This window comes from Eubalaena glacialis, chromosome 5, assembly GCF_028564815.1.
Source record: "Eubalaena glacialis isolate mEubGla1 chromosome 5, mEubGla1.1.hap2.+ XY, whole genome shotgun sequence".
NCBI classification, from domain to species: Eukaryota; Metazoa; Chordata; class Mammalia; order Artiodactyla; family Balaenidae; genus Eubalaena; species Eubalaena glacialis.
In genome coordinates this window covers 86,238,980-86,266,893 of record NC_083720.1, presented here as the reverse complement: position 1 = coordinate 86,266,893, position 27,914 = coordinate 86,238,980, and the positions used below count along the sequence as shown (strand labels likewise).

General features: G+C 34.8%; 1 protein-coding gene across 5 annotated transcripts in view; it reads left to right on the top strand.

Moving 5' to 3' along the window:
- The window catches only part of EPHA5 (EPH receptor A5), a 336,719-nt gene that overhangs the window by 254,950 nt on the left and 53,855 nt on the right, over positions 1-27,914 (top strand). For 3 of the 5 annotated variants that reach the window (XM_061191415.1, XM_061191414.1, XM_061191416.1), the window contains exon 9: positions 22,062-22,127. The exons of the other annotated variants lie outside the window; for them this stretch is intronic. In XM_061191415.1, coding sequence (XP_061047398.1) covers positions 22,062-22,127 — 66 coding nt within the window. The remainder of the gene's footprint in view (positions 1-22,061; positions 22,128-27,914) is intronic. 5 annotated transcript variants of the gene reach the window in all.

The following is a 27,914-nucleotide window of genomic DNA, read 5'->3' as shown; positions in this document are numbered from 1 at the left end:
AAAATGGCAGAAGGTAGTGGAACAAAAGGCTGAATACAGTGTTCAATAAAGTTCTTGGAGAAAGTGATAAATGTGTCTTTTATTTTTGCTTAAAAAACCAAAGGCACTTTTTGGCCCACCCAATATATATATTTCTTCTGTTGATTTTTTGTCTGTCTCCCATACTAGAATATAAGTTCTAAAATGATAGAGATTTTTATCTGTGGGTTCCTGCTCCTTAGAACACTGTCTAGAACATAAATTATATTATATAGTCAGTTAGTGAGGGCCTGGGTCTTGAGCATAGCTCTAACTTTAAGACATTTGCTCTTCACTATATAACTTCCCCATGACTTATGTCATTCAACTATATGATTTTGGTGAAATTCTGATCTCTTATATGTAAGGCCACTGAATATTTACTGCTAAAGATAATAGTATTAACATTTAAGAACCTTCCAAACTGCTATGAATAAAATAACTCCTAGAAATTAAAGTCAGCGATATCTTAACACTAAAGTAAATTAAGGAATACATTGGGTTATAGTGAATTTTCCCTCTATTCTACACTTGGCAATTATACCTGGTAAACTATATCTATTCTAGAATCACACATATCAAATATCACCAACCCCATGACCATTCCTGATTTTGTGAAAGCTAGTTAATATCACTTTTGTTTTCCCTCAAAACTTTTTTCCCAATTGAAATGATTTTAGTTCATCATTTTATATGTGTCTCCCCTGATAGATATGTATTCATGTTGAACACAGATTCTAGTGTAGTTTCTCAATAAATGTCCAATGACTGGATGACTGGAAGAGTGAAGCTGGAGTTGGACACTCTTGAAAACATGCTTCGAACTAGCTTTCCAGCATTATCACTATGTGTTTTTGACCTGGATTCCTTTGGTTGCATATGACAGAAGGCAAATTCAAAGCGGTTTTATCCAAAAGATAATTGTAGATCATATAGATGAAAAGTTCCAGAGATTTTTAAAAAATCCAAAATACAGGCACTTAATAGATCCAAATGGTAAAATATTCTCTGCTATGCAATTGGAGACACATGATTCAAGAATGCTCTGGCACAAATATGGTATTTAAAGGCACTGATCAAAATGAAGCTATTTGGGTAGAGCCCCGGGGCTCTGATATGTATTGAGAGATAGAATGAAGGAGGAAGATCCAGCCAAAGGAGACTGAGAAGAAGTGGTCCATAAAGTAGCAGGAGACCAGACAATTGTATTCCTGAAGCAGAAATGGTCACCATCTTGAATCCAGCCCCTACTTTAGAGCTTTTGACCTTCACTCTCACAGGTGGCACATGCTCTGACAGGAACCTAATACACAGTCCCACAGAGTAAACCAATCAGTAGCACTGAGACCTTAACTAAGAAGAGTATGGGGAAGCTATACTGCATGGCAGTACAGTTAGAGTTTGTGCCTGAACCTGAAGTAGGGTCAGTCTCAGACAACGCACATGAACTAAGAATGAAGAAAGAAGATCTCACGTGGTGTCTTTTTTCATATCCTCTATTTCATCTTTCAATATTTAAACCTCACCCACATGTCAAAACTCACATCAACTGTTCTATCATAAAAACATACTCAGTTCCTTTAGCTGAAGTATTCTCCCCTTCCACTTAAGTCTCAGAACAATATACCAGCATTTCTCATGGAATGTAACACTTTCAACCACAAATTATAGTAAATATGTTTTCTTTTCTGCCCTCCAGTAAGTATATAGAGGATAAAGACTTCTGTGGCTCTCCCACATAACCTAATTGAATGAACACCTCATAAATTATTGAATTAAAGATAAATTGAGCATCAATCTCTATTTGAAGTGCTTTGTCTCATTTTTCCCATTAATGTTGATAGTTTGGAAAATGAAAAATGTTAGTAACTCTGACATAAGCACAATAAAATACCTAACCCATAAATGTGCTTTCTTCCTGAAAAATGGAAATTTTTGTGCCATCAGCAAAATAAATGCAATGATATCAAAGAAGTATTGTATAGGAGATAAGAAATCTTCACTAGCTTATATTATTTATTTGACATCTGGGCATCCTAATGCCAGTGTGGTGATACACATGGTGATATCAATCAGTATTCACTTTTATAAATGATAATGTACATCAAGGTAACTGTATTTCCCTCTCAATCTTTTCAAGTTATGGGCAGCATGGATAGTTGATATATTTGGCACCTTTAACAACTAGGATTATGTACTTTCAGACTTGATAAGTTTTGATAAGGATAAGTATTACATAAAAATATCTTAATCAAATACTATTTTATTTTAAAATAATGATAAATAGACAAATATTTATAATCACACATGCAATCGCTGATTTTAGAAAAGAACTCATTAAAAACAAATCTCAGTGGTTTATGAATTAGCAATAGATGTGACTTTATAAAACTGTAATAAATCCAGGCATGTGTATTGATTTAATATCTGAGAGTTGTTATCCCTTCTATTTTCTCATGATTACGTGCTTTTTTCTTCAGAATCTGAATCAAAGATAATTAAAGAGCAGATGATAATTTATTAATAACATACAAATGGGGATCAGGGCAGAGTAGTGCCAGAAAGACTAGGGGCATAGCAACAACTAATTGCCCACTGTGAGAAATAAATCGTCCTAGGAAACTGAACCCAAGAGGGTTACTGGCTCAATTGCTCAATATTATTGAAGATCCCACCTGCGACTTCTCACAGATCAAACATGTAAACATCACTGCAACTCTCAGGAAGTTATATTGAGGCAAACATTTGGAAGGAAAAACTCTATTTATGGTACTGGAAGCAAGTTAACGTCATTGTTTTGCAAAGAAGAAAATTATTTTAGCAAAGAATCTGGAGACTTTCAGATTTTAAGTACTGTGAAACACAGGACAGGTCAAAAGCCTAACCACAAGAGCTGAATACATTTTTTTTTTGAAGCTCCATTTGCCTGAAGCTCCATTTCTTTTAGAATGTGATCCCCATCTGAAAGAGAGAGCATGCTGGCATGCCAGTAGACGCTGGGCTCTGGCGGAAAACTCTGCTAGTTTCTGGGAACCTTACCATGTCTCTCAGAGCCCACAATAGCACAGGCTTTCATAGGAGCCTGATAACCAGCTCTACAGAGAAAATCAGTAGCACTGCCCTATGCCAAAAGGTGGACCATCTATTCAACAAAAAATCAGTCAATTTCCTGAGGCATGTCTAGGAATGTAATTATTGCTGAGAAATGAAGCAAATGAACAATAAAATGTTCCAAATGATTTTAAACACCAGGTAAAAGCCACATTTTTCAAGACCTGTGCTCTTTTTTTAAACTTGCGTGAATCTGGAAAGAAATAAATGTCTCTAATGGATTAGCAACTCGGACTCAAACAGCTGAACTCTTTATTATACCATGTGGAAGTACTGACTTGAGATCTGTCTGATGGCTGTGATAGCTATAGTGCTACAAAACATACTATATCCCAATTATCTTGCTTACCAAATTCTTTTACTATCTCTCACCCATTGCTTCTTTCTTCTTTCTTATTTCTTACTCCCCTGACTTTCTAATCTCACAGAAAAATGACATACTTTTCTGTATCAGATCTTTGGCACACATTTGCTGTCAATAGTCTACAGGCATTGTCCACTCTCTTGAGCCATCAGTATTGTGGGTAATGATGTTAGTGAGTTTTAATTATTATTTTATGTTTAATTATATGTTTTTAATTGTTATTTATAAAGACTTATCATCCTGTTCTTGTGGTCTGGCACTGGTTTGCTTATCTCCGTGACGGTCATGAGTTCTCTTGATTCAGGGTCAATTGAAAGGCAAGGCAGATGCTTGGGGGCTTATCGTAGGTGCTTTTGTTTTTGTTTTTGCTTCCTCTCCACGCTACCACTTTCATCCTGAGTAGCAAAATATCATCAAGTTGGCAAGTTGAGACCTCTGTGGGGTGATTAGTGGAGGAAAGCTTCTTTGTTTCTTAGGTTTTCTTAGGCCCTTCTTAGATCAACTGCATAACTCCTCTTCAGGGTCCCTCCAGACTGAATATTCCATAGGCTTCAAATGTTCTCATGTATCTCACAAACACTGCTTCTCCACCTCCAAGAGCCCTCCATGCTTCTGACGTTGAGAAATCCTAGTGCTGCTTTCACATTCCTATGCCTATTTCATTTGATTTTCCTGAAGCCAATTTAATAGACATTGGTTTGAACTGATTCTATTCATTGATGATGTACACATCTTGCCAACATTAAAAAAAAAAATCTATCTGTGTGGAATTCAATTTGTGTCATGTAACTTTGATCATTTAATACTTTAACTTGTTAATACCTTGATTACTTAATGCTTTCCCTGTTTAATACAAAGATATGTCTTTTTCAAAATATGGGGACATAGTACACATAAGAATGTAAAAGATAATCATAACATACAATCACAGAGCAGAGCTGAACAAACATCTTTAAAATATGTAAGAATATAAGATTAAGTGAAATATTTTCTATGTTAATATTAATTTTTCCTAGAGATACTGGAATTTACCACCAATCCTCACTGACGAAGTTGTTTGTGAGATCTCCATATGTGCCAGCAACACAGTGCTACATTTTAAGGATACTAAGTTCAGCATAAGTATTTAATCAGTAGATACTAAATTTGTAGAATTATTCTGATTTTCTTTATTTGCTACAAGTAAAATTATCAGGAAAATGTCAATCTATAGGTCCAATCCTCCTCAGAAAACTTTAAGATGAAATTTAGCTACCCAAATGACTAACTTCTATCTCATCATGCCAAAGATGATGTAAAATCTGTTATCATCAAATCAGCATGAATTCAATATTTACATGATAAGTGATATTGAGCATTGTTTATATACACAGTTTCATGAGACAAATATATGATGAATCAGAATTCTATATTAGCATGACTTTGTATGTTTTCTAATACATAAGGACCTCTTGATTTATTTTGATGTTGATATCTGACTTTCTCTGACCTCCTGTTATTCTAGCTGTTTCAAATGTATTTATGATGCTCTGCTAGATTCACCTCTTCTCTAGTCATTTGGAATGTAAAGGGACAGGACAAACTGGGCCTTTCCTGGAGTCCTAAAGATTTATAATTAATCATTCCAAACCTGTGCTAGTGTGTACTGTCGCTTACCAGCCCCAAAAGGGAAATAGCTATTTTGAATTCCAAGTTGATGTCTATTTTACCACCCAGTATCTTTCTACCCAAGCCCTGAGGCTTCTAAATCTTCATGCAGGAAATGGAAATAGGAAGTCCTTCTGTACATCTCAAATATCTGGTTGGAGCCGGTGCAGTTTGGCCTATTGGTTCTTATCATTTCCCCAAAGCCAGGGTGACTGGATCTTGCTCTTGCGTCTCCAACTCTTTGAAACCCCCCTCACTCTAAGAGGACTCTTAAATAACCTAGCTTGGAAGTCTACTGGGGGGTCACCTCAGTACAATATGTCCTAAAGTGAAACTCACTATCAATCCTGCTTCTATCTTTCCACACACTGCATTTTGTCTCCTTAGACCTCAAATATTCAACTTGCTAAACTATTTCAGCTATATCCTAAAATATCTCCAGGGGTTAGATTAGTGGCCATTTCCTTAGATAAACATCCTGATGTTTTGACTTTATCAAGACCTCTTGCTGTCTGCCTTGCCTATACCTTTCGGTTGATTTTTTACATGGCATGTTACATAGTTGGCACGGTTACAGTGATTGTCCTAATTTCTTACTAGCTGCTATTTCATTTATGTATGCATATTTAAATTTTATGATAAAAATTACATAGAACATTCAAGACAAAATGTAGAAAGAAAATGAGTCATAAATATCTACCAGAGGTAATCAATATTAATATTTTGCCATATATATTTAAAATATTTTGTATATATATTTGAGTTCAAAATTTATAGTTTTGTTTTCTGTTTTTCTTTGATTAACATTATAATATAAAAATTTCCTCCATAATTGGAAATATTTTAAAAGCAAAAATTTATTGCCTCTTTGATATTCTAATATCTAAACTTTCCCGTATGCTTTTCCTTTTGTTTTGTTCATTTGTTTTCTTTTGTTGTGTTGGTTTAGGGGAAGGGGGTTGCTATTTTTTTATCTCTAATGTTCTTAGAACACGTTTGTATAATTCAAAGTGAGGGTCAATGAATATGAATATTTTAAAGGCTGTTGATACATATTGACAAATGGCCCTCCTAAATCATAGTACCAATTACTATTCCCCCCAACAGTGAATGAAATTGCCTGGTGGTTCACAAACTAGTCAATCTCTGCTAATTTAATAGGAAAAAAATAGTTCTGTGTTTTTAATTGAATTTCTTTATATTTTTGAGATTTAATAGGATCATTAATATATTTGCAATGAGTATATAGTCATTAGCTATTTTATTACCTATTTTGTAAATTAGGTGTACATGCTTTTCACCCATTTAGGCTAGTGGGATCTTAGCTTTTCATATAGTGAAAATATATCATTAGAAGTAGCAAGATTTGTTTGCTTTTCAATAATATTTATTTTGCATGGGATACAAAAAATGTTAATTTTATGGGGTTGGGGCTCTAAATTGATATTTTCTATAGACATATAAGTACCAGCACTGTTTATCACCCTCTCCTGATACTGTTATAGGTCTCTACATGTAGCATATACTAAATAAGTGTCTATGTAGGAATTCTTTTATCTATACTGCCTCTGGGCTATCAAAGCTATTCTTCTAGCTAATACCAGGATCATATCAGTTTAAGTATTATAATTTAACCATATTTTTCAATGTTTGTTCAGGCAAATTCATATTGGGAAATCACATATGGTCACAATTATAAATATTTGACATAAGTACTTTTGCGTGTGTATATACACACACACATGTACATGTATACACCATTGCATGCATATAAAGCAATTGTAATCATAATTAACCACTGTTATGTTATATATTGAATATGTGCATAATGTATTAAAATAGTTAACATTTATCACCCTTGTATTTAATTTTAAACACAACTACCATAATATATGATTTTGGTACTCCTGACCAATACTAATAGAAAACAAAATATATTTACATGGAATTTGAATAGTTCGATGTGAAAATGAACTTTTAGCTTTCTTTTAAATCATTCTCATAATTAATTCAATTCTCATAATTTGCTTATCACAAAATACACACATTCCTTGTGTTTTAATAATTTCAGTGTACTTCCCCAGTTACTTTAATTTTTTGTGAGTTATGTAATTAAATTAAAACATTAGTCCTGGTTTCTCTACTTTATAAGTTTAATGCTGATAGATGTGATTCAACTTTGGAAAAATATTTAACAACCACAATGGAGGGAGCTAAATAAATCGGAACTTAAATATTTGGCTAATTTCTTTGAATAATCTCTTCCCTTTTTTTGACCCACTCATATTTTTAATTAATATTACACTTTCATTAAGACAAAGGAATGTTTGAAACAAATGTTACTATCAGAACTATGTGTAAATATTCTATTTTTTTTTAAGCTGGCAAAATTAGCATCACTTTTTTTGCAACTTTATTTTCTCCTGCTTTTTCCTTTCTACTTCTCTCAAAATAAATTAAAACCTAAAATAGATAAGAATAGATAAGCACAATCAAGTTAGTCATGACAGTCGTATGCTCCTCTCAAAGAAGCATTGCAGATAGACTGATTCAGCTGTGAAATGACTGGGAAGGAGAAGTTCAGAGGAAGGAGCTTGTAGTCACTTTCAGCTTCTAGAAATGGAGGAAATTGAGGTTTGCTCGGTGGAGGTGTCATACTGCAGGAGAAACACATAATTCAGTATTTTGTATATTAACACTATTATTGTGCCAGAACAGAACAAAGATAGTGGTTGATTGCAAAAATGAATCTATGTAATTTCCCTTTATTGAACTAGTAAAGATGATCTCTTCTGTGGAAATAAACAAAAAAACACCCAAATTAAAACAAGCAAAGGCTATTTATTAAGAGCTTGCTATAGCAAGGGAATCAGCCACCATCACCTGAATTTGGCAGAGACCCAAAGGCAGGCAGAGGAGTGTAAAAGCTTTATAATGAAAAAAAGGAAGGCTTCAGGTATGCCCTGATTGGAGGTTATTGGCCTGGGGTAGTTGGAGGTGGGCTAACCAGAAGTGGGGCATCCTATGTGATTGATTAGGCTTCCTCTAGTTGGTCCTAAGTTGGAAGTACAGACAAAAATTAGGGAAACTGACATTTATTGATAAAGTTCTGACCATTTGAGACAATTACTACAGAGGTTGTGTAGTTTGGCTTCCTGGACTGGTTGCTGCAGATGTGGGGTCAGAGTTCTATTTTTGTACTTGGTCTGATCATTGTCTATTTGTATATTCATTCTCTCACTTCATACATTTCAGTAAATAGTAGTGCAAGCCTTTTTTTTTTTTTTTTAATAGATCTTTATTGGAGTATAATTGCTTCACAATACTGTGTTAGTCTCTGGTGCACAGCAAAGCAAATCAACCATATGCAAACACATGTCCCCATATCCCCTCCCTCTTGAGCCTCCCTCCCATCCTCTCTATCCCACCACTGTAGGTCACTGCAAAGCACCGAGCCAATCTCCCTGTGCTATGCTGCTGCTTCCCACAAGCTATCTATTTTGCATTCGGTAGTGTATATATGTCGATGCTACTCTCACTTCGGCTCAGCTTCGCCCTCCCACCCCATATCCTCAAGTCCATTTCCTATGTCTACCACTTTATTCCTGCCCTGCAACTAGGATCATCAGTACCAATTTTTTTTTTTTTTTTAGATTCCATATATATGCGTTAGCATGTGATATTTGTTTTTCTCTTTCTGACTTACTTCACTCTGTATGACAAAGTCTAGGTCCATCCACCTCACTACAAATAGCTCAATTTAGTTTCTTTTTATGGCTAATATTCCATTGTATATATGTGCCACATATTCTTTATCCATTCATCTGTCGATGGACATTTAGGTGGGTTCCATGTCCTGACTATTGTAAATAGTGCCACAATGAACATTATGGTACATGTCTCTTTTTGAATTATGGTTTTCTCAGGGTATATGCCCAGAGGTGGGATGGCTGGGTCATATGGTAGTTCTATTTTTAGTTTTTTAAGGAACCTCCATTCTGTTTTCCAGAGTGGTTGTATCAATTTACATTCCCACCAACAGGGCAGGAGGGTTCCTTTTTCACCATACCCTCTCCAGCATTTACTGTATGTAGATTTTTTGATAATGGCCATTCTGACCAGCATGAGGTGATACCTCATTTTAGTTTTGATTTGCATTTTTCTAATAATTAGTGATGTTGAGCATCTTTTCATGTGCCTCTTGGCCATCTGTATGTCTTCCTTGGTGAAATGTCTATTTAGGTCTACCACTCATTTTTTAACTGGATTGTTTGTTTTTTTGATATTGAGCTCCATGAGCTGTTTGTATATTTTGGAGATTAAGCCTTTGTCTGTCATTTCATTTGCAAATATTTTCTCCCATTCTGACGGTGGTCTTTTTGTCTTGTTTATAGTTTCCTTTGCTGTGCAAAAGCTTTTAAGTTTCATTAGGTCCCATTTGTTTATTTTTGTTTTTATTTCCGTTACTCTAAGAGGTGGGTCAAAAAAGATCTTGCTGTGGCTTATGTCAAAGAGGGTTTTTCCTATGTTTTCTTCTAAGAGTTTTATAGTGTCTGATCTTACATTTAAGTCTTTAATCCATTTGGAGTTTATTTTTGTGTATGGTATTAGGGAGTTTTCTAATTTCATTATTTTACTTGTAGCTGTCCAGTTTTCCCAGCACCACTTACTGAAGAGGCTGTCTTTTCTCCATTTATGTTCTTGCCTCCTTTGTCATAAATTAGGTGCCCATATGTGCATGGGTTTATCTCTGGGCATTCTATCCTGTATCATTGATCTATATTTCTGTTTTTGTGCCAGTACCATATTGTCAAAGGATTAATCTCCAAAATATATAAACAGCTCAGGCAGCTCAATATTAAAAAAACAAACAACCCAATCCAAAAATGGGCAGAAGACCTAAATGGACATTTCTCCGAAGAAGACATACAGAGGGCCAAGAAGCACATGAAAAGCTGCTCAACATCACTAATTATTAGAGTAATGCAAATCAAAACTACAATGAGTTATCACCTCACACCAGTTAGAATGGGCATCATCAGAAAAATCTACAAACAACAAATGCTGGAGAGGGTGTGGAGAAAAAGGAACTCTCTTGTACTGTTGGTGGGAATTTAAATTGATACAGCCACTATGGATAATAGTATGGAGGTTCCTTAAAAAACTAAAAATAGAATTACCATGTGACCCAGCAATCCCACTACTGGGCATATACCCAGGGAAAACCATAATTCAAAAAGAGACATGCCCCCCGATATATTTTGAAGCATTATTTATAATAGCCAAGTCATGGAAGCAATCTACATGCTCATCGACAGATGAATAGGTAAAGAAGATGTGGTACAATATACGATGGACTATTACTCAGCTATAAAAAAGGAACAAATTTGGGTCATTTGTAGAGATGTGGATGGACCTAGAGTCTGTCATACAGAGTGAAGTAAGTCAGAAAGAGAAAAACAAATATTGTATATTAACGCATATATGTGGAACCTAGAAAAATGGTACAGATGAACCAGTTTGCAGGGCAGAAATAGAGACACAGGTGTAGAGAACATACATATGGACACCAAGGGGAGGAAAGTGGCGAGGGGGGTGGTCATGGTGGGATGATTGGGAGATTGGGATTGACATATATACACTAATATATATATAATAGATAACTAATAAGAACCTCCTGTATAAAAAATAAATAAAATAAAATTCAAAAAATAAAAAATTAGACTAGGAAACTAACAGATATGTTAGGAAGAATATAAAAATAAATATATAGATGAATCAACAACCAGATGGTACATCAGTACCACAATAGTAAAAAAGAGGAGGAGGGAAAATTTAAAAAAAGAAAATGGGAAAAGGTCTTGCTGTGGACGGCAGGGCCTAAGTAAGGGCGAGGTTTGGGTGGTGGGCATTGCCAATGCTCAGGACCCACAGGGCTGGAAAAGGCCCTGGGGGCCGTGGGGGGTGGAGCTTAGGCTCAAGGATCAGAAGGGGCCCAGGCGTGCCCCCCACCCCTGGTCTCAGAGGGCAGGGGACCTCACCTGGGAGCCCTGCAGGCTTCCTGGGCTCGAGTGGGCGGGGCAAACGCCCTCCTCTCCCGCTCCTCCCGGAGTGCCCCTCCCCCCTGCCTCTCCTGATCTACCAGGCTTCCCTCCTATGCCCCCAAGGACCCAGGAGACCTGGAGGGGGCTTTGGAGGGCAGGGGATCAGCCTGGGAGCTCAGCAGGCTCCCGGTACCCACGGGGGCAGGGCAATCGCCCTCCCCTCCTCTCCCGCTCCTCCTGGAGGGCCCCTCCCACCTGACTCTCCTGATCTCCCTGGCCTCAGGGGCACTGATCCTGTCTGGCCTCCACTTCTCCTACCCCCTTAGTCCTCCTACATCCTACCGATTCACTTTGGGGTTCCTCCCGTCTCCTTGGGCGTCAGAGTCCCCCACCAGCGGCAGGCAGGAGCCCTAGTTGTGGGGAGACGCTGACTCCGCGTCTTATCCCCCCCCCACCATCTTCTGCAAGGCTTTTTATAAGCTTAATGTTCAAAAATTTTTTAAAAACTAAAGAGGAGAAAAAAATCGTAAGGATTACAGACATGAATATACAGTGAATTCCTTTTACTATGTGATCAGCTAATTAACTAGTTCAAATCAGCATCACCTTGAATCTTACTGGTTTATGAAAGACACAATATAATTTTGAAGTTGGAGGATTGAAATTGTTTGAGAAGGATTTTGATTTATCAAATAACTCAAGAAACGATATGTCTTTACAGTGCCAGAGAAGGAAAGTGGGAGATAAGGGAAAAGAAAAAGGAGTGGGGGTGTGGAATGAGATTGAGATGGAGGTGAAAAAATATTTTTTTGCATTTTTAGTGGTTCTTAAGCTTATTCTTTTACCTGCCTATTTGCCAGTTTTTGAGTTAGATATCAGTTTGAAAATTTGCAATCTGCCTTACCTATATAATACCTACATTGTTCTATTTCCTATTTGCTACTTGAAGAGAAAGTTGAATTTTCAGAAGGTTTAATCTAAAACATCATGTATACTTGACAAGAGTATGTAGACCAAATAATTTTTAAAAGCACTCGTGTTCTATTGGCCATATCTAAAGTATACTTATATATATTTGAATTTATATATATATATAGGTACATGTATATATAAATATCTATGTACAAATACACATATGTACACATGTGTAAAGTAATATAGTACTGACATTCAGTTACATAAATTTGAATAATATTTTAAAAATTAAATGGTGAAATGTATGAAAAAGGTAAAACAATTTGATTTTCCCATCCAAAATATCACACTGGGCAGCTTTTAGCAAAAGTACTTAATGGATCATGTAACCTCTTTTGTTATGGGCTCACTAGATTTTTCTGACCTTGGTGACCTACAGAATTTGCTTTTTTGATAAAATATGATTCTTTGATATGCTTCTTGCTTTCATAGCATGTGTGGGTAGTTTAATCGTGACACAGTCATGCAATTAGATAATTTCAACATAACACAATTAGTGTTGTATTTTTAACAAATTTGTGCAATAATAGAATGGAGGATATGGGTATCTTTACCTTAAGGGCTACAGAAGTATTATTACAGAAATTGTAAATTTGAGCTGGACCTGGAGGATGAAGAGAAATTTTACAAGAGAGTGTGTGTGATGGGTAAGGCATGTAAACATGAATGCGAATGGAGTGTCCAGGTTCCTGCGACTCTTTAGACCAGTCTACAAGGCCTACCACAAACTCTGCCTGAGCCCCTCCCCAGCCTCATCTTCCTTCCTGCCTGCCTCATTAATGGCATGAGTTCTCATATATAAATATAATAAATAAATATATATATAATACATATATATAATTAAAGATATGTATACATAGTTCTGGTTTACTCTAGCCCAGGAACAGTTCAAAGAGAAAATCTTTTACATCAAAATATTCACCACTTCTTGAAGGCTTTCTGCAGAAAAGCCTCAAGAAAACTGAGCTTTGCTTTCACGAAAATTTAAGTCTGTGGTCCAGTAGCTCAGAAGGGCAAAATGAGGACACTGAATAAAGAATAGTTTTACTGTTTTGTTATTTTATTTGAGATATTATGACTCCTAGATAATCCAAGTAGCTAGTATTAAAATACAGAAGTACAAAAATCTGTCATTAATCATAGAACTTGCAATTGAAAGAAACCTGTAAAGTTAAATGTTATGGGGGAAAAAATTGTGATTTAAAAAGATAGAGGCTAGGATGAAATTTACAGTTACTTAACAAACCAATCTTCGATTGTAGATAATGTAAATTAACACTGTAAACAAATTGCAGGAGAATTATTTAAAGTACTTACCAGAGAACAAATTGTTTTAAAGCACCTTCTGGCACTTTAAAAGTTTTTATTAACATGCAGACCATTAATATGCTAATTACAAACCTTTTCCTTTGTATTCATTAAGTAAATTCCCTTAAGACTATTATAAGACACATCATTCAATACAACAAGTGTTTATTGAGTACCTATTGGATCAGTGGTTGTCAACATGGAGAAAATCAACTAACAGCTTTTGGAAAATAATAATGCTTGTGTCCCAAAGGCAAGGTGTTCTAATTTTATTGTTCTGGGCTGAGGCCTGGGCATTGTGGGGTTTTTTTGTTTTTTTTCCAAAACTCCCCAGTTGACTCTAGTCTGTAGCCAGGTTTAGAATCATTATATAATGTGAGTAGAAAGCATTTTTTATATATAATTTCTTATTCTTAAAGCATAGCACATCAATTCTTAGTAAATGTTTGCAGATAATGAGAATGATTGTGTTTACTATAGCAAAAAAGCTTATAAAAGGTGGTTAGTACTTGGTGAAATTCATTTTGCGTTCCCAAATATATACTGGCATAAGTAAACTGAATCTAACATGTTCAATAACGTTTGCTAGTTGCATCAGTCCTTGTACCTGTGGCATTCATGAAAGAAGAGCTTGTTTTATAATGATCTCTCTGGCCCATTAGAATGATTAAAAGAAGTACAGTGAATCATCATTAAAGTATAGCTTGGGAAATAAACCAACTGAAGAGTAGTCTAAGATAACTTGCCACAAGTTTTCTTTTTGCTTTTGAAGCCGAATCTGGCCTCTGTACCCCAACACCTCATTAAATCTCAGAGAAAGAGTTTTGGGTGAAGTAGCAAAGAATAGCTTTATTGCTTTGCCAGGCAAAGGGGGCCACAGCAGGCTAATGCCCTCAAAACCGTGTGTCCTGACCTTGAGCGGGTAGTGAGGAGTTTTACAGTAATGGTTCCAAGAGGGTGTGATCAGCTGGTGGACATTCTTCTGATTGGTTGGTGGTGAGGTAACCAATTGGTTGGTGGTGGGAGCCGTGGGAGCTAGCATCATCATCCTTCAGGTTCCAGCTGGTCTGGGGGCTACACGCTTGTGGGCAGCTTACAGTTAACTTCTCCCACCTGGCGGGGGCTTCAGTATCTGCAAAACAGCTCAAAGATATTGTTATATATATCCCTTGAAGGGGAACCAGGACTTTGCTCCAAGGCTGCACTACTGTTTCTTGACTGTTCCTCACTTGTCTCCGCATCCCCTCCCCTTCCCTAATTAGCATCTATCAATATCTGAACCTGCCCTTTGGAACTCAGGGAAGGTCATGGAGGCTGAATAAAGCCTGTTTCTTATAATGAAGAAATGGGGGACACAGAAAGGCTTTTGTGCCCAGGAGCCCCACAGGGTCCTGGTCAGTATCACTTTCACGTAGTTTGATATTCCTAGGTCTTAATAGTTGTCTTCAGAGTAAGTTGAAGTGAATTTGTTTGTTTGTTTGTTTTTGTGACTTTGTCCTTAAGAAAAAAGGATGACTGCACATAGAACACTTAGATTTGTAGAATTTGGGGGTTAGTTTTTATTTTAGAAATCTGTGAATATGTATGATTTGTTTAGTTTACCTCAGCCACTTATATGATCTAATCTCTATTTTATACATGCATTTGAATAATGTAGTAGAATTTGGATCATTGAGTATTTTTACGGCACGCACGTTTTAATACTTTAAAACAAAATGTGGTATATTTTGCTACAATAAGGGCTAGACTCAGATAAAGGCAATTTAGTTGTTGTATGTAATTTATTGTGAATAAATTTATCAGACTTTTTAAACCTGGTAACTAGCTATTAGTGAAGGAAGAAAGAAATGTTCATAACAGGGTTCCCCATGCAAATGTATTTAAATTTTCAACAGAGGGAGGGGGGAGCTGAGCATGGGGGAGAGGTAGAAATGAAAGGATCTGGAAGACACGGAAGAAGAAATTGTGCTTCCAGTACACTACAATGCAGTAACCAGTGCCCACATCTTACCTCCACAACTTGTTATGAGTGCCACCTTGCAAAAGCGGTTCCCTGTCTCCGAGTCCCAGGATTCTTACTTTTAGGATGAATATTACAATAGGACTATTCAGGCTTGAAACAGGTAACAGAAGGAGAAAGCAAGTGTGTTGGAAAAGCAAAGTCCTGTTGTGTGCCTTTACTTTCACACTGCTACCACAATCACAAGACTTCTGATACTAGATGTCTGGGGTTATATTTTCCACACCAAGCAATTCCCTGTGAAATCATGTGGGTGTCCTGTAATTCAGTTTGACACTAAATAGAGTTAGCACAGACCCTACAGGTTAAGGGCTCAGTCCCAGACTGTCCCTTACTTCAGATGCAAGTCACAACTAGTAGGTCCCCAGGTTACCCACACCTTCTCTCTGACTTGGCTACAGATCAAAGGTTCCCATGATCCCCCTCCTTGGATTTGATTATTTGTTAAAACAGCTCACAGAACTCTGGGAAACACCTACTTACAACTACCAGTTGATTATATAATAAAAGATTTGATAAAGGATACAGATAGACAGAAAGATGGAGGACCAGGTCTATATGGGTCCCAAATACAGGAGCTTCTATCCTGTGGAGTTGAGGTGTGCCACGCTTCCAGCACATGGATGTATTTTAGGGATTTTTATGGAGGCTTCATCATGTAGGCATAATGAATCATTAACTCCATTTCCAGCCCTTCTCCCCTCTCTGGAGAATGAGAGGTAAGGCTGAAAATTCCAAGTTTCTAATCATGACTTGGACTTTCTGGCAATGAACCCACCAAGGGTCACCTAATTAGAACAAAAGACACTCCTATCACCCAGGAAATTGCAAGAGATTTTGGAGCTTTGTGTCAGGATCCAGAGTCAAAGACCAAATATTAGAACAAGAGATGCTCCTAGTGCTTCTGTAACTTAGGAAATTACAAGCATTTTAGGAGCTCTGCGTCAGGAACTGGAAGTTAGAACAAAAGATTCTCATAGTACCCCTATTTAACAAGGGTTTTAGGATTTCTGTGTCAGGAACTGGGAGCAGAGACCAATATATATATTTCTTATTATTTCACAGCAAGATATGAGTATGCCAGGATTGGAACTTGATTAGGTAAGACTAAGATCCGTTGATATTTCAAAACTCACCTACCAGGGACTAGGGCTCAGATAGGACAGTTTTTGATAAGTGGTCCTAGAGGGTAATAGGGAGACAACTATAATCATTGGTGAGGGGTAAGAAGCTCTTTATAGGAAGGAAGCAGATAACTGGAAAAGATTTTAAAATTACTGTGTATAACTATATCCTATTCCAATTTGCCTAGACTATGACTTGGGAATAGTGATTGGATTGCACATATAAATTTATGCATGTGTTGTAGATGTGGGATTCCCCTCAGAGTTACTCAAAAACACACTAAAACAAAAGCAAAATTGAAAACAAACCTCTTTCCAACCATTTTACATTACCTCCTCTTGGAGGGTGGAATAATTTTATGCCTTTTTGTCAGAAGTATGGGGACTGAGGCGTAGAGTTTGGGAACCATATGTGTTATCATTATGTTTTTTATCTCCTTCCTAGTTTTTGCAAAAGATATTTTCAGTTTTAGCCTAGCTTCATCAGGAAATCAGTAATAAATCTAAGAAGAGTAAGAATAAAGACACAGATGCAAAAGGTATCGCATTATGAGATATTTTTAACAAATGTATAAAACAACACTGTCAGTGCTAATTACCACTGAACAATAACCTAAGCTTCTTTTGCTGTAAATATTTGTAACATGTTTAAATTATTTTTAGCATTTCTTTTTTAATTAATTAATTTATTTATTTATTTTTGGCTGTGTTGGGTCTTCATTTCTGTGCGAGGGCTTTCTCTAGTTGCGGCGAGCAGGGGCCACTCTTCATCGCGGTGCGTGGGCCTCTCACTATCGCGGCCTCTCTTGTTGCGGAGCACAGGCTCCAGACGCGCAGGCTCAGTAATTGTGGCTCATGGGCCCAGTTGCTCCGCGGCACGTGGGATCTTCCCAGACCAGGGCTCGAACCCATGTCCCCTGCATTGGCAGGCAGATTCTCAACCACTGCGCCACCAGGGAAGCCCCATTTTTAGCATTTTTAAAACTGATACAGTGTAAATGACAGTATATTGTGATCAGCAACATAATTGGAATTATTTGAATTCTTTGTTTTTCTTAAAATTACAAAGTGAAATAACCACAAAAATTTTTGAAATCAGGGAAACTAAAATTGTCTCATAAAAATGCAAATTCATGAAACACACCAACGCAGTAGCTCTTAAAGATTTTATATACTTTTTGCCATCATTTTGTTTCTCTGCACACTAATTTTTACCTAAAGTTTAAAAAATTTAATATTACACCATATTAATTTCGTTGCATCATAGACTCCACAAATAGATTTTATTAACTGCAAAATATTTGTTGGTCATTGGTTCCTTTAAAATCTGTAGCCAGCCTCCTGCATATTATCTACACCTTACTTTTTGCCATAAGTCCATGTTATTATAATAATACCAGTTAAAAAAACTTTTTAAGTGCCGACTGTGAGCCCAGGACAGTGCAGAAAGCTTTACATTTATAATCAAACTCATTCTTCAAAGCAACCCTATGTAATATAATTTCTACTATTTATCTCATTTACGTCAATAACAAGTTTACCAAAAGCTATACATTTAGTAGTGGATACATCCAGGACTGCTCTTAATTTGACTACAAACTCCATGATCTTAACTGTTTTGCTACCCAATGATGTCAAAAGGTAAGGGCATTTTTATCACTCTTAATAAGTTTTGAAGGATTGTTTTCTAAAGTACCAGTGGTACTTTTCACTGTGACCTTTGAGGGCACAAACTACAGTCTTTTCTCCAGCACTAAGTACCACCAATTTTGTTGTTGTCATTGTTTTATTTAAAATGGGTAAATTATGTAAACTTTTCATTTTCTTCTTTTTTTTAACCAGTAAAATGAAAATACTTTCTATTTAATTAAAATACTTCTTTTTCGGAATTACTCTTTCTGCCTCTCTCATTTATCTTTTGGGATCTTAGTGTTTTTCTTATTCACTTGTATGATCTCTGTTTAAGAATTTAAGTCATCATTTATCCACAGCCTGTAGTCTTACTTCTCTGATCTAGTATATTTGAGAATTCCTTCCCTAGAGTTACAATCACCTTTCTTGGGTAGAAGGGAGGTTATCTTACTTACATTGACACACTTGGTACATGTATTGATCAATTCTGTGTAAGACCTGGCTAAAGTAATTTCATTTGAATCTTCTTTGGGTCTGGAAATATTCTGTTATCACATTTTAATCTTTGGAAGGACAAATCAAAATATCTGTTAAAACAAAGATCTACAGTTTTGATATTAAGTCCAGAAGGGCTAAACTATTTTAAACTTTGATAATAACAATCTTGTTATAGCTGCATGCAGTCACTTACAGGCTTCCAGGTGCTAAAATGTTATGGGAATGCAGATGGACTTTGTTGAACCATAGCTCACATAAATTAGATTGGCTGCTATTTCTAGCACATTTTGGTTTCTATTTCTAAATTATCTCTGAGGCTTGTAAGCATTTTCAACCTGTACTTTGAGTATTTATTGATTAAGGAAAGAACATGTTCTTTATACCATCTGGTGTCTAAGTGTTATTGTGACAGCATCCTTGGAGTTAATTTAAAAAGAGTAATTTGGGGGATTACTATTCCACTTCAGACATTCACAGAAAAGGAGCTTCAGTTTTAATTTTCTCAATGACATATTGATGCACGGTATGCTCTGATCACGAAACCCCAAGAAAATGTATTTTGTGGAAATGATTTTTTTAACTTACATTGGCCATCTATATTTATATGAATTGGTCTGAAGGTAATTAGATATTTAGTTATGTTATAAATGGAAATACTTAGTATGGTAATATTACATGGATCATGAAAAAAATAAATTTCTCTGAAATAATGAGAATCTATTCTATCACTTTGATTATGGTATTACTAAGAGTAATAGCTACCGCTTTTCTCCCAGGCATATGATGTGCCAGACACTGATCTAAGTGAATACATATATTCTCTCACTTTATTTTCACAAAACCTATGAGATAGAATCCATTATTATCCCTATTTTATGGCTGTCAACTGAAACACAAAGAAGTTAACTAAGTTACCCAGGGTATTTATTTATGCCATCTTAAAACAAGTCAAAGAAAGCATCAGTACCAAATCTAAAACAATGACTCAGAAAAAGTAGGAGTGTTTGATTTTACAAGATTTCAGATTTTTTGACTAAACTTTTTAAAAACTATAAATTTGAAATCTAATGATAGGTAAGGTGAGTTAAATTCTTCAGGACTAAAATTTGTAGATTTGGTGTTATAGTGAATTGTGTGTGTGTGTATGTGCGTGTATATGTACAAATTTGTAAGACAAAAGCCTTACTATATTTTTTCAAATAAAAAGGACTGAATAAAATGTTATTATTTTTGGAATCATTAGTGTATTTTTTGAGTCTTCGAACACTGATAAGCATTAAACAAATCCTTATAGGTAATGGCCAATGACAGTGCAGTTCTTGCTTTCCTAAGCACAATTCTACATGTGTTTATAAGCTGTGCACACTCAACTAGAAGGATGTATGTACTTTATTAGGAGATGACATCATCTTTTTTTAACTGCTAAAAAACAGTTGTATACATTTGTCAACAATCTATTATTATTTATTTATTATTTATTGAGTTGGAACTGTGCTATTCAAAATTAACACATCTATGCAAACTTTCCATATTAATAGCTATCAGTAAATTGAGATAATTGTGCCATTAGGTAATACTAATTACAGTGAAACTACTTATGTGTCATTAATTATGTTTAAACTGTGATGGAAAAAAAGGTCAAGGAATCATCCTCATCTCACAAAACTAATAGTCTAAAAAAAGAGGAGGGCAAACTTTCTTTAAAGTGCCAGATAGTAAATGTTTTAGGCTTTTCAGGCTACACATTCTCTGTTACAGCTACCTAAGTCTGCCGCAACAGCACAAAAGACTCCATAAACAATAAATAACGAGTGTGGCCATGTTCCAATAGCACTGTACTTACAAAAATAAGTGGTATGCTAGATTTGGCCAATGGGCCATAGTTTACCAACCCCAAATCTGAGTGCTGATACAAACAGAAGCAGTAGAAAAGTTAACATATCTAAGATATCAGTAATTAAGACATTAATGAAATAAAGGTAATTATAAGGAAATATATCAAGATTTGCCAAAGGTTTTTACAGATGCTTTATCTACTCTTATAAGTATTTTAACAATTTGATATACTGTAACTTTGACTTTCAATATCTCTACAGTGAAAATAATTATTTGGCATATTCTTTAAAATACAAATAGTCTATCTGGAAATAAATGTCACAGTTGCCATTTTAGTGACAGCCAAATTCTCAGATACTTAGTAGTGGGAACATTAAAGCATTGTCAATGCTCCAAAGAAAATATATGGAACATTGCCTATTTTTCCTTGAAAAAGATCCATTGGAATTTAATTTGGAAATATTTGTCTACCTTTGTTAGCATTCCCAAATATATTGGATGTTTATATTGTGTTTTTCTTCTCCTTATTTGATATAAAATAGACTAGATACATTTTAAGTAATTAAAGTTCAAAATAGACAGAGTTTAGATAAAAGTCTTGGCCTGCTGGTGTGTGGTACCATTACTGAGCTCATCCCACAGTTCTCTTGAAATCACTCTAAGTGCAATTCATAAACTATACTGGAAAGTGAATGCATTGAAGCACTAAATAATTTCTATGTTATATTCTGCCTTTAGTTTACTTGGTTTCTAGCAATAAAGTACATTATATTAAACAATTTACTTGGTATTTTCTGGATTTTTTACTATGAATATGTGGAAAATTTAAAAGAATATTGAATCTTGCAATATCCAGAAAAGTGCATGTATTATATATAGGGTTTTTTTAAATATAACAATAGCTCTGCAAATATATTATGGAGATGCATTTTTAAAATCTGAAAATTTAAATTTAAATTGACAGCTTTCCATAAATGATTGGAGAAGTCATGTAAGCATAACATTTTCAATAGTCTGTGATAAATGATGCCACTGCTATAAGAAATCAGTGGGTCAAATGAGCAAGGCATTATTCTCCATCCTAAATTTTTAAGCTCTATGCAAAACATTTATTTACAGGGCTATTTAGAACGTCTTCTGAGTATAATTTTTGCAGGAATTTCTGAGGAAATATTCAAATGCTTACACTTTTATTTGCATGTCTGTTTTAATTGGATAATCAAATACATTGGCTCATTCTATTTCCTACCAAATAAGCTTTTTAAGTAAAATAAAAATAACTATTTAATACAGCTCTGTATTTCTTAAACCCATAAAATACTTCTTAATTTGAAAAGCATTGTGGGAAAATTAATTGTATGCATTTAGGATTTTTTGCTTTTGAAAAGCAAAGCAGACACCTGTCTAAATTCGTAGTGTCTTTATAGCTATATCGAGGGAGTGGGATCTCTTCCTTATCGTGGGCTCTCTTGTTTGCTTTTCAGTTGCTGCGATTGTGGCTGTGGAAGGGCTTCTTCCCTGTGCGCTGTTGCCCATCCAAGCCTAATATGGTTAGTGTTCCCCTCCTGCTTTCACTCCTATGTGCTGTCCCACCTATATGTATTATCGTCAGCATTCCTTTTTTTTTTTCATTTGTGTACATTTTAATAGTTAGTATTCAAGTTACGCTTTAACAGAAGAGTAGACTGAAACTAAGTCCCAAAAAAGAATCTTAAGTGATTTCACAATGGATACTTTCAAATAAAATATGCATATAGCATATCACCCCTAAGTCAAGCATTCATACTTCTCTTCCAAGGCTTTTACTGTGGTCCTGATTTAAAGCAGGAAGTTGTAAGATCGTAACAGCTGTTTTACATTTAACATGTCACTGTTTTTGTTGTTCCATCAAGAGTGAAACCATATCATACGTGGAAGTAGAATGCCACTTCTGTCAAAGTGAAGTCACATTTTCTGTCTCCCAGACCCATGGAATGACCATAACATAAGTAGGATCTTCTATTTTCATAATCATTGTGGATATATGTGGCATTGGAGAACAGAACCACATGTAATTTTAAATGGTTTACTTAATAGTTTTAAGCTTGAATTACTTCAGATATTAGAAGTGATATTCCTAAATTGATACCAATTAAGTAAAAAATATGCACATTTTGGGGATCAGTGTCCAAATGGGATAGTATTAATTATTTACAAATGCAAATCCTAAATATATCTGGGTTATAGCTATGAAACTATAGGCTAGAATATAAGACCAAAGAACTCTCTTCACAGATTTAGAGGAACTCTCCCACACAGTAGTGAGCTACCTTGTAAAAAAGTGAAATATTCCAGATAATTTCTGTCTAGATTAAGGAGTCTAAATCCCTCCACTACTATATTGAGCTGTTATTTGTAGTCAAAATTTGCCAAGAAAAGAGCTGAAATGCATTTTAGAGAATTATAGGGCTGCCTTGGGTCATTTAAAATTGTTACTTGTGTTCTCTAGGTGTAAATTAATTTTTGTTGATTCAAAAAACTGTGGAGTGAATGAGTGTGCATGCATGCATAGATGTGAGAAGTGGTGGAATTGATACCAATGATCTTCTGAGAACAAGAGAGCATAAACAAACACAGATTGATAAGATTTGTTGATCTTTTTACTCAATCTTTTGAAATTTTTATATGTGAAAATTTTTTTTAAGTTAATATGAAAGTACAGATTTGTTCCTAATTATTTAACTTAGGAAATTCTTATATGAGCCTAGGGCTTCAGTGACAGACTAAAAACAAAAACAAAACAGCCCTGAAACCTGGCAAAGGCTGAAGTATAATATAAAAGGCTTGAAATTGTGATTTTATTTTTTTACTGCTCTATAAAAAAACTTAAAAATGGTCACTGAATTGCTCATTTTACTTGACTCTCAAATTTGGTTATTATAAGAGATAAATAATCACTGAAGCAGAATAAGCAGAATTTACATCTAGGAAAAAAAGAAAAATGACATCCAGACATACCTTGAACTAAACCTCAAAGATATGGGTGTATGAACATTTATAAAGCCATGACTTAGAAAGTATTGATGAAAACGAACTTTAGCTGGATTTAAATTGCTTGATTTTTTTAAAAAAATGGTATCTCTTTCTACTGTGTAGTTGACTTCAGGGAGTTTATAAAGTGAAGAAATAAAAGAAAAGAGGAAAAGAGGGAAGGTGGAACATTTTCTTCACAAATCACACACCAGGAAACCTAAGAAAACAATTTTTTTTCTAACATCTTTCTTCAAATAATGTCAGCAATTATTCAATGAGTGTGTTTGTGTGTGTGCATGTGTATTTGTGTGTGTGTGTGTGTGTGTACACAAAAAACCAATTATTTAGCCAGAAATGTGCTTCGGTACCCAATAAAATGCTAACAATTTGTGTGCAAAGATTTATGGAAAAGCCAGAATTTTTTTAATGCATTCTTAGTAAAACAAAACAAAATAAAGCAAAAGAAACAAACTTTAATTGAGCTTAACATAAACTACACAGCAAGAAAGTTGTTCAAAATTATTAGTTGGGAAGAATGGAAGCTAAATATGTTTTTATTGCTCTGCTTTCTCAACTTCCATTTTACAATTTCTAGTCACTATGAGGTTTCAGTTAAAGATACTATTTGTTTAGATTAAAGCATTGGGGAGAAAAATAAAAAACAAAACAAAACCTTAGGTAGTGGAAATTAAGGGCTGAGAATTTTCCTACTACAATCAGTAAAATACTAAGAAATCTTGACCTAAAATCTTGTCACCTAATTTTGTATGTATAATCATATCAGCATTTGTCAATTACCACATAAATAATTTCCAAGGAACATTCTGTGATAATTTGTGAACAGACATATTTACAATTACAGAGCAGAGGTTAGATAGACATTTTGAGATTTTGGAATATCATAGTTTTTCATTTCTTGAAAGACCACTCATGAATATGTGTGATTGGTTTTGACCTTAATATAATGCAACACATATACATTAAAATTGCCCATTGTAAATATACTGGCTTTTAGAAGTACCTTAATATACCTTGTGGAAATCTCAGGGTCTGAAAAACATAATTTCAAAACCATTGCTCTAGATCCTTTGTTCTGCAATTCAACTACATTAAATCTTCTGCAGGGCTATGGAGTTCTGAGTTTTACTCTCAAAGTTCCCACCAGGAAACCATACTCCATTATTTTTCAAATGCCTGGTGTGCCATTTATAAGATGAAATTGGTAATTACATGTTGTTATCTTTGATCTCAAATTATTTTTCATCACTCTAGTTGCCTACTTTGTTGTGAAATCTTTACCCATATGCATAATGTTAATTTTAAAAATATTCTTCCTGCTTTGATGGAAATCTACCCAGTGATGGAAGATATTTCTGTAATATGTCTTAATGAAACCCAGACGCCTAGATTTTAGGCACCCTATCCCCAAGACGGCCTACATTTTTAGCAGGAATATTTTTTTATCTGTGATCTTTGACTTCATACCATCACAGCTGGCTTGAGACTCTAGTCATTTTTTCATTCCTCCCACCCTCACCCCATCCATTTTTACAATCATCCAGTGTTGAATTGATTGAATTCAATGTAAATAAGATATTAATACGTGCAATTTCTAAAATAACATTACTATTTACCCCTTGATATTCATTTTTTTTATGTTTACAGGAACCAATATATATTTATAACATAATGTTTATTATAAGTGCTTCTGAAATTTCCCATAGTCCCAAAGTAGCTTTTTCTTGAATTTCTTAAATTCAAACATATGTTAGATTATTTCCTTCATTCATCAGTTGTCAAGCTTTCCAGTGTTTTTATATCCCTTACTACTTCTTCTGAGGGATTCATGTGGCAAGTAAAATGGAGTTCACTATTCTGAAAATAGAGATATTAAATTCTTATTTTGTTCATTTACCTACTCTGTGATTTTTAGAAAATCAACCTCATTTTTTTAGAAATTATTATTATTTATTTTAAATACTATTTAAAATCGGAAGCACAAGGGATAAACTCTAACTTCTCTCATAATTCAGAGAATAAAACAAAAACAAAACATATTTCTCTGACCAAAATGATTGTGGATTACATTGAAACATTAATTATTACCTTAATTTTTCAATGAACTAACTGAAAGTTAATTCATTAACTGAAAGTTTCTTGAAATTTGAAGTAAGCAAAGTTTTATTTTTACATACTTAACGGATTATTTCACTCATCTTCAACAGATTTCTGTCGGGGAGGTATGTGGAAGTGCTATTCCATTTTATAGAGTTAGGCAAAAGACATAGAGAATAAAATCATCCTTATAATTCTAGACCGCCATTTAAAGTGCTGTTGGCAGGCAGATGTGAGGCTTGCCCACAGTATAGAGAGATAATATATTAAATTCCAACTGAGGGCTTGCTATGAACTGCTCCCAAATCCTTTTTTGTAATACCTGTGGAACTTCAGACCATAGGAGATATTAAGTGGGACTACTCTAATTGAGAAATCCAATGGTCACATCCATGAACTATTTTAAAAATTAGTAGGAAATTACTTACTCTCACATTAGAACAAAATTTGTTGAAAACAGGGAGACACAATAATTACATGTCATACTTTATGAAATGTGTTTTTATATCAAAATTCTAAGGTAATTAAATTTTAACTCAGTAATGAAGAGTTTATAATTCATCTTTGAGTTTTCTGAAGTATTTCAAATTATTCATGTCTTTCTCTTATTGCTAATTCTAAAAGGATTTGAAGAAGTTATTAATGAAAAACTTTACAAATTCATATGTACTACATTATTTTGGAAGTGTTATTTCTAAGGTTTTTTTTCCTTTGTCTTTTATAATATAGAAATTAAAAACTGATATATAAGGCATAAAATAAGAAATAAGCTAGCTTCTCACATTGCCATTAATCATAGGGTGGTTAGTATCCTTGGAAGAATGTGAGATGGGAACACAGCAAGCTGTGCCCTCATTTTGTGTAGTATAATCATCACTCCATTCCGCTATCCAAGGAAAGCATGTTTTCAAAAACATGTACATTTTCTTTGAGAAGTATGTCTGAGAATTTTCAGTAAATAATAATAAATCAGTTGCATTTTTTGTGTAACTTACATCTCTCTGTAAGGAACTCAAAATCCAGTACCCTAGTATACAAATGCTAGCAAGACAGCCTATATATCCAATGTCCCATTTTTCTGCATTTGCACTCACATTCTTATTGAAGAATGTGGTCCTGTAAAATAAAACAATCTATTTTCAGTATTTATTAGATATACAAATAAGCTAATCTTCATATGCTTCTTTATTTTATGGGGGCTGAGTTAACTGAGGTTTTAATAACACTACTTTACAGTTGGAGAGACTCTTGAAGTGGAAAGGTCAAACTATTCCCAAAAAAACTGTAACTTATTTTTTTCAAGATTCCAGCACAAAATTCTTAAACACAACATTTTGCGGTGGTTGAGGTCGTTATGTCAGAACAAGAGAGTGTGCATATATGGAGAAATGTGTTTTTAAAAGAGGCTACAATACAAGGAACTTTTTTTTTCCATAAGCAACACATATTGACTCTAATGTTTGCTCCAACGTTGCCTTTTGAATATTTTTGCTTTAAAGTATGGTAAAGCATCTCTTAATCCATCTGGATAATAGAGGAACAGTTATAGGCACGTCCATTTCTGAGCCAGGCACTGCATATGCTCGCTCTTTCAAAGACATCAAAATGCAAAACCATTCCTTCTTTCACCATTCCCCTCTCCCCACCTTATTTAGAATTAAGGGGAAAAAAGTGTTTATTCAGTGTTTATTTCCATAGGCTAAAGCAATGGAAAAATCAGATTTTGTGCAGGTTATTGTGGAGTAAGGATCTACAATCTCCTTTTGCTCTTTCATTCACTCATCTTTCCTCATTGTCCATAATGGTGTCATTTAGTAAAGTTCTGATTCTGTGCTTCACTTGGTACTCTGGAGGGCTTGACATTCATACCACTAATTTATTATCAAATCTTTAATTTACATCCAAGAACTAAATTACTCATTGGCACGTCCGTCCATTCATAAAGATTATTGTTTACTATTTCATGTCTTACAGAAATTTCAAATATCCAAATTTAGATGTTGTGCTTAGGCCAAGTTTTGAAGATCTGCATTAATATTATCAAGGCTGTGTTATTCAAATCCTTAGGATAGAAATGGGGGAAAATAGATTGATTTCTAAATTACCCATGAAGTCACTTATATAGGAAGCATCACTCCTGTACCTTTTAATAAATATTCATTTATGAAGATGAATTATGCTTACATTTAATATGATTTCTCATGCCCACC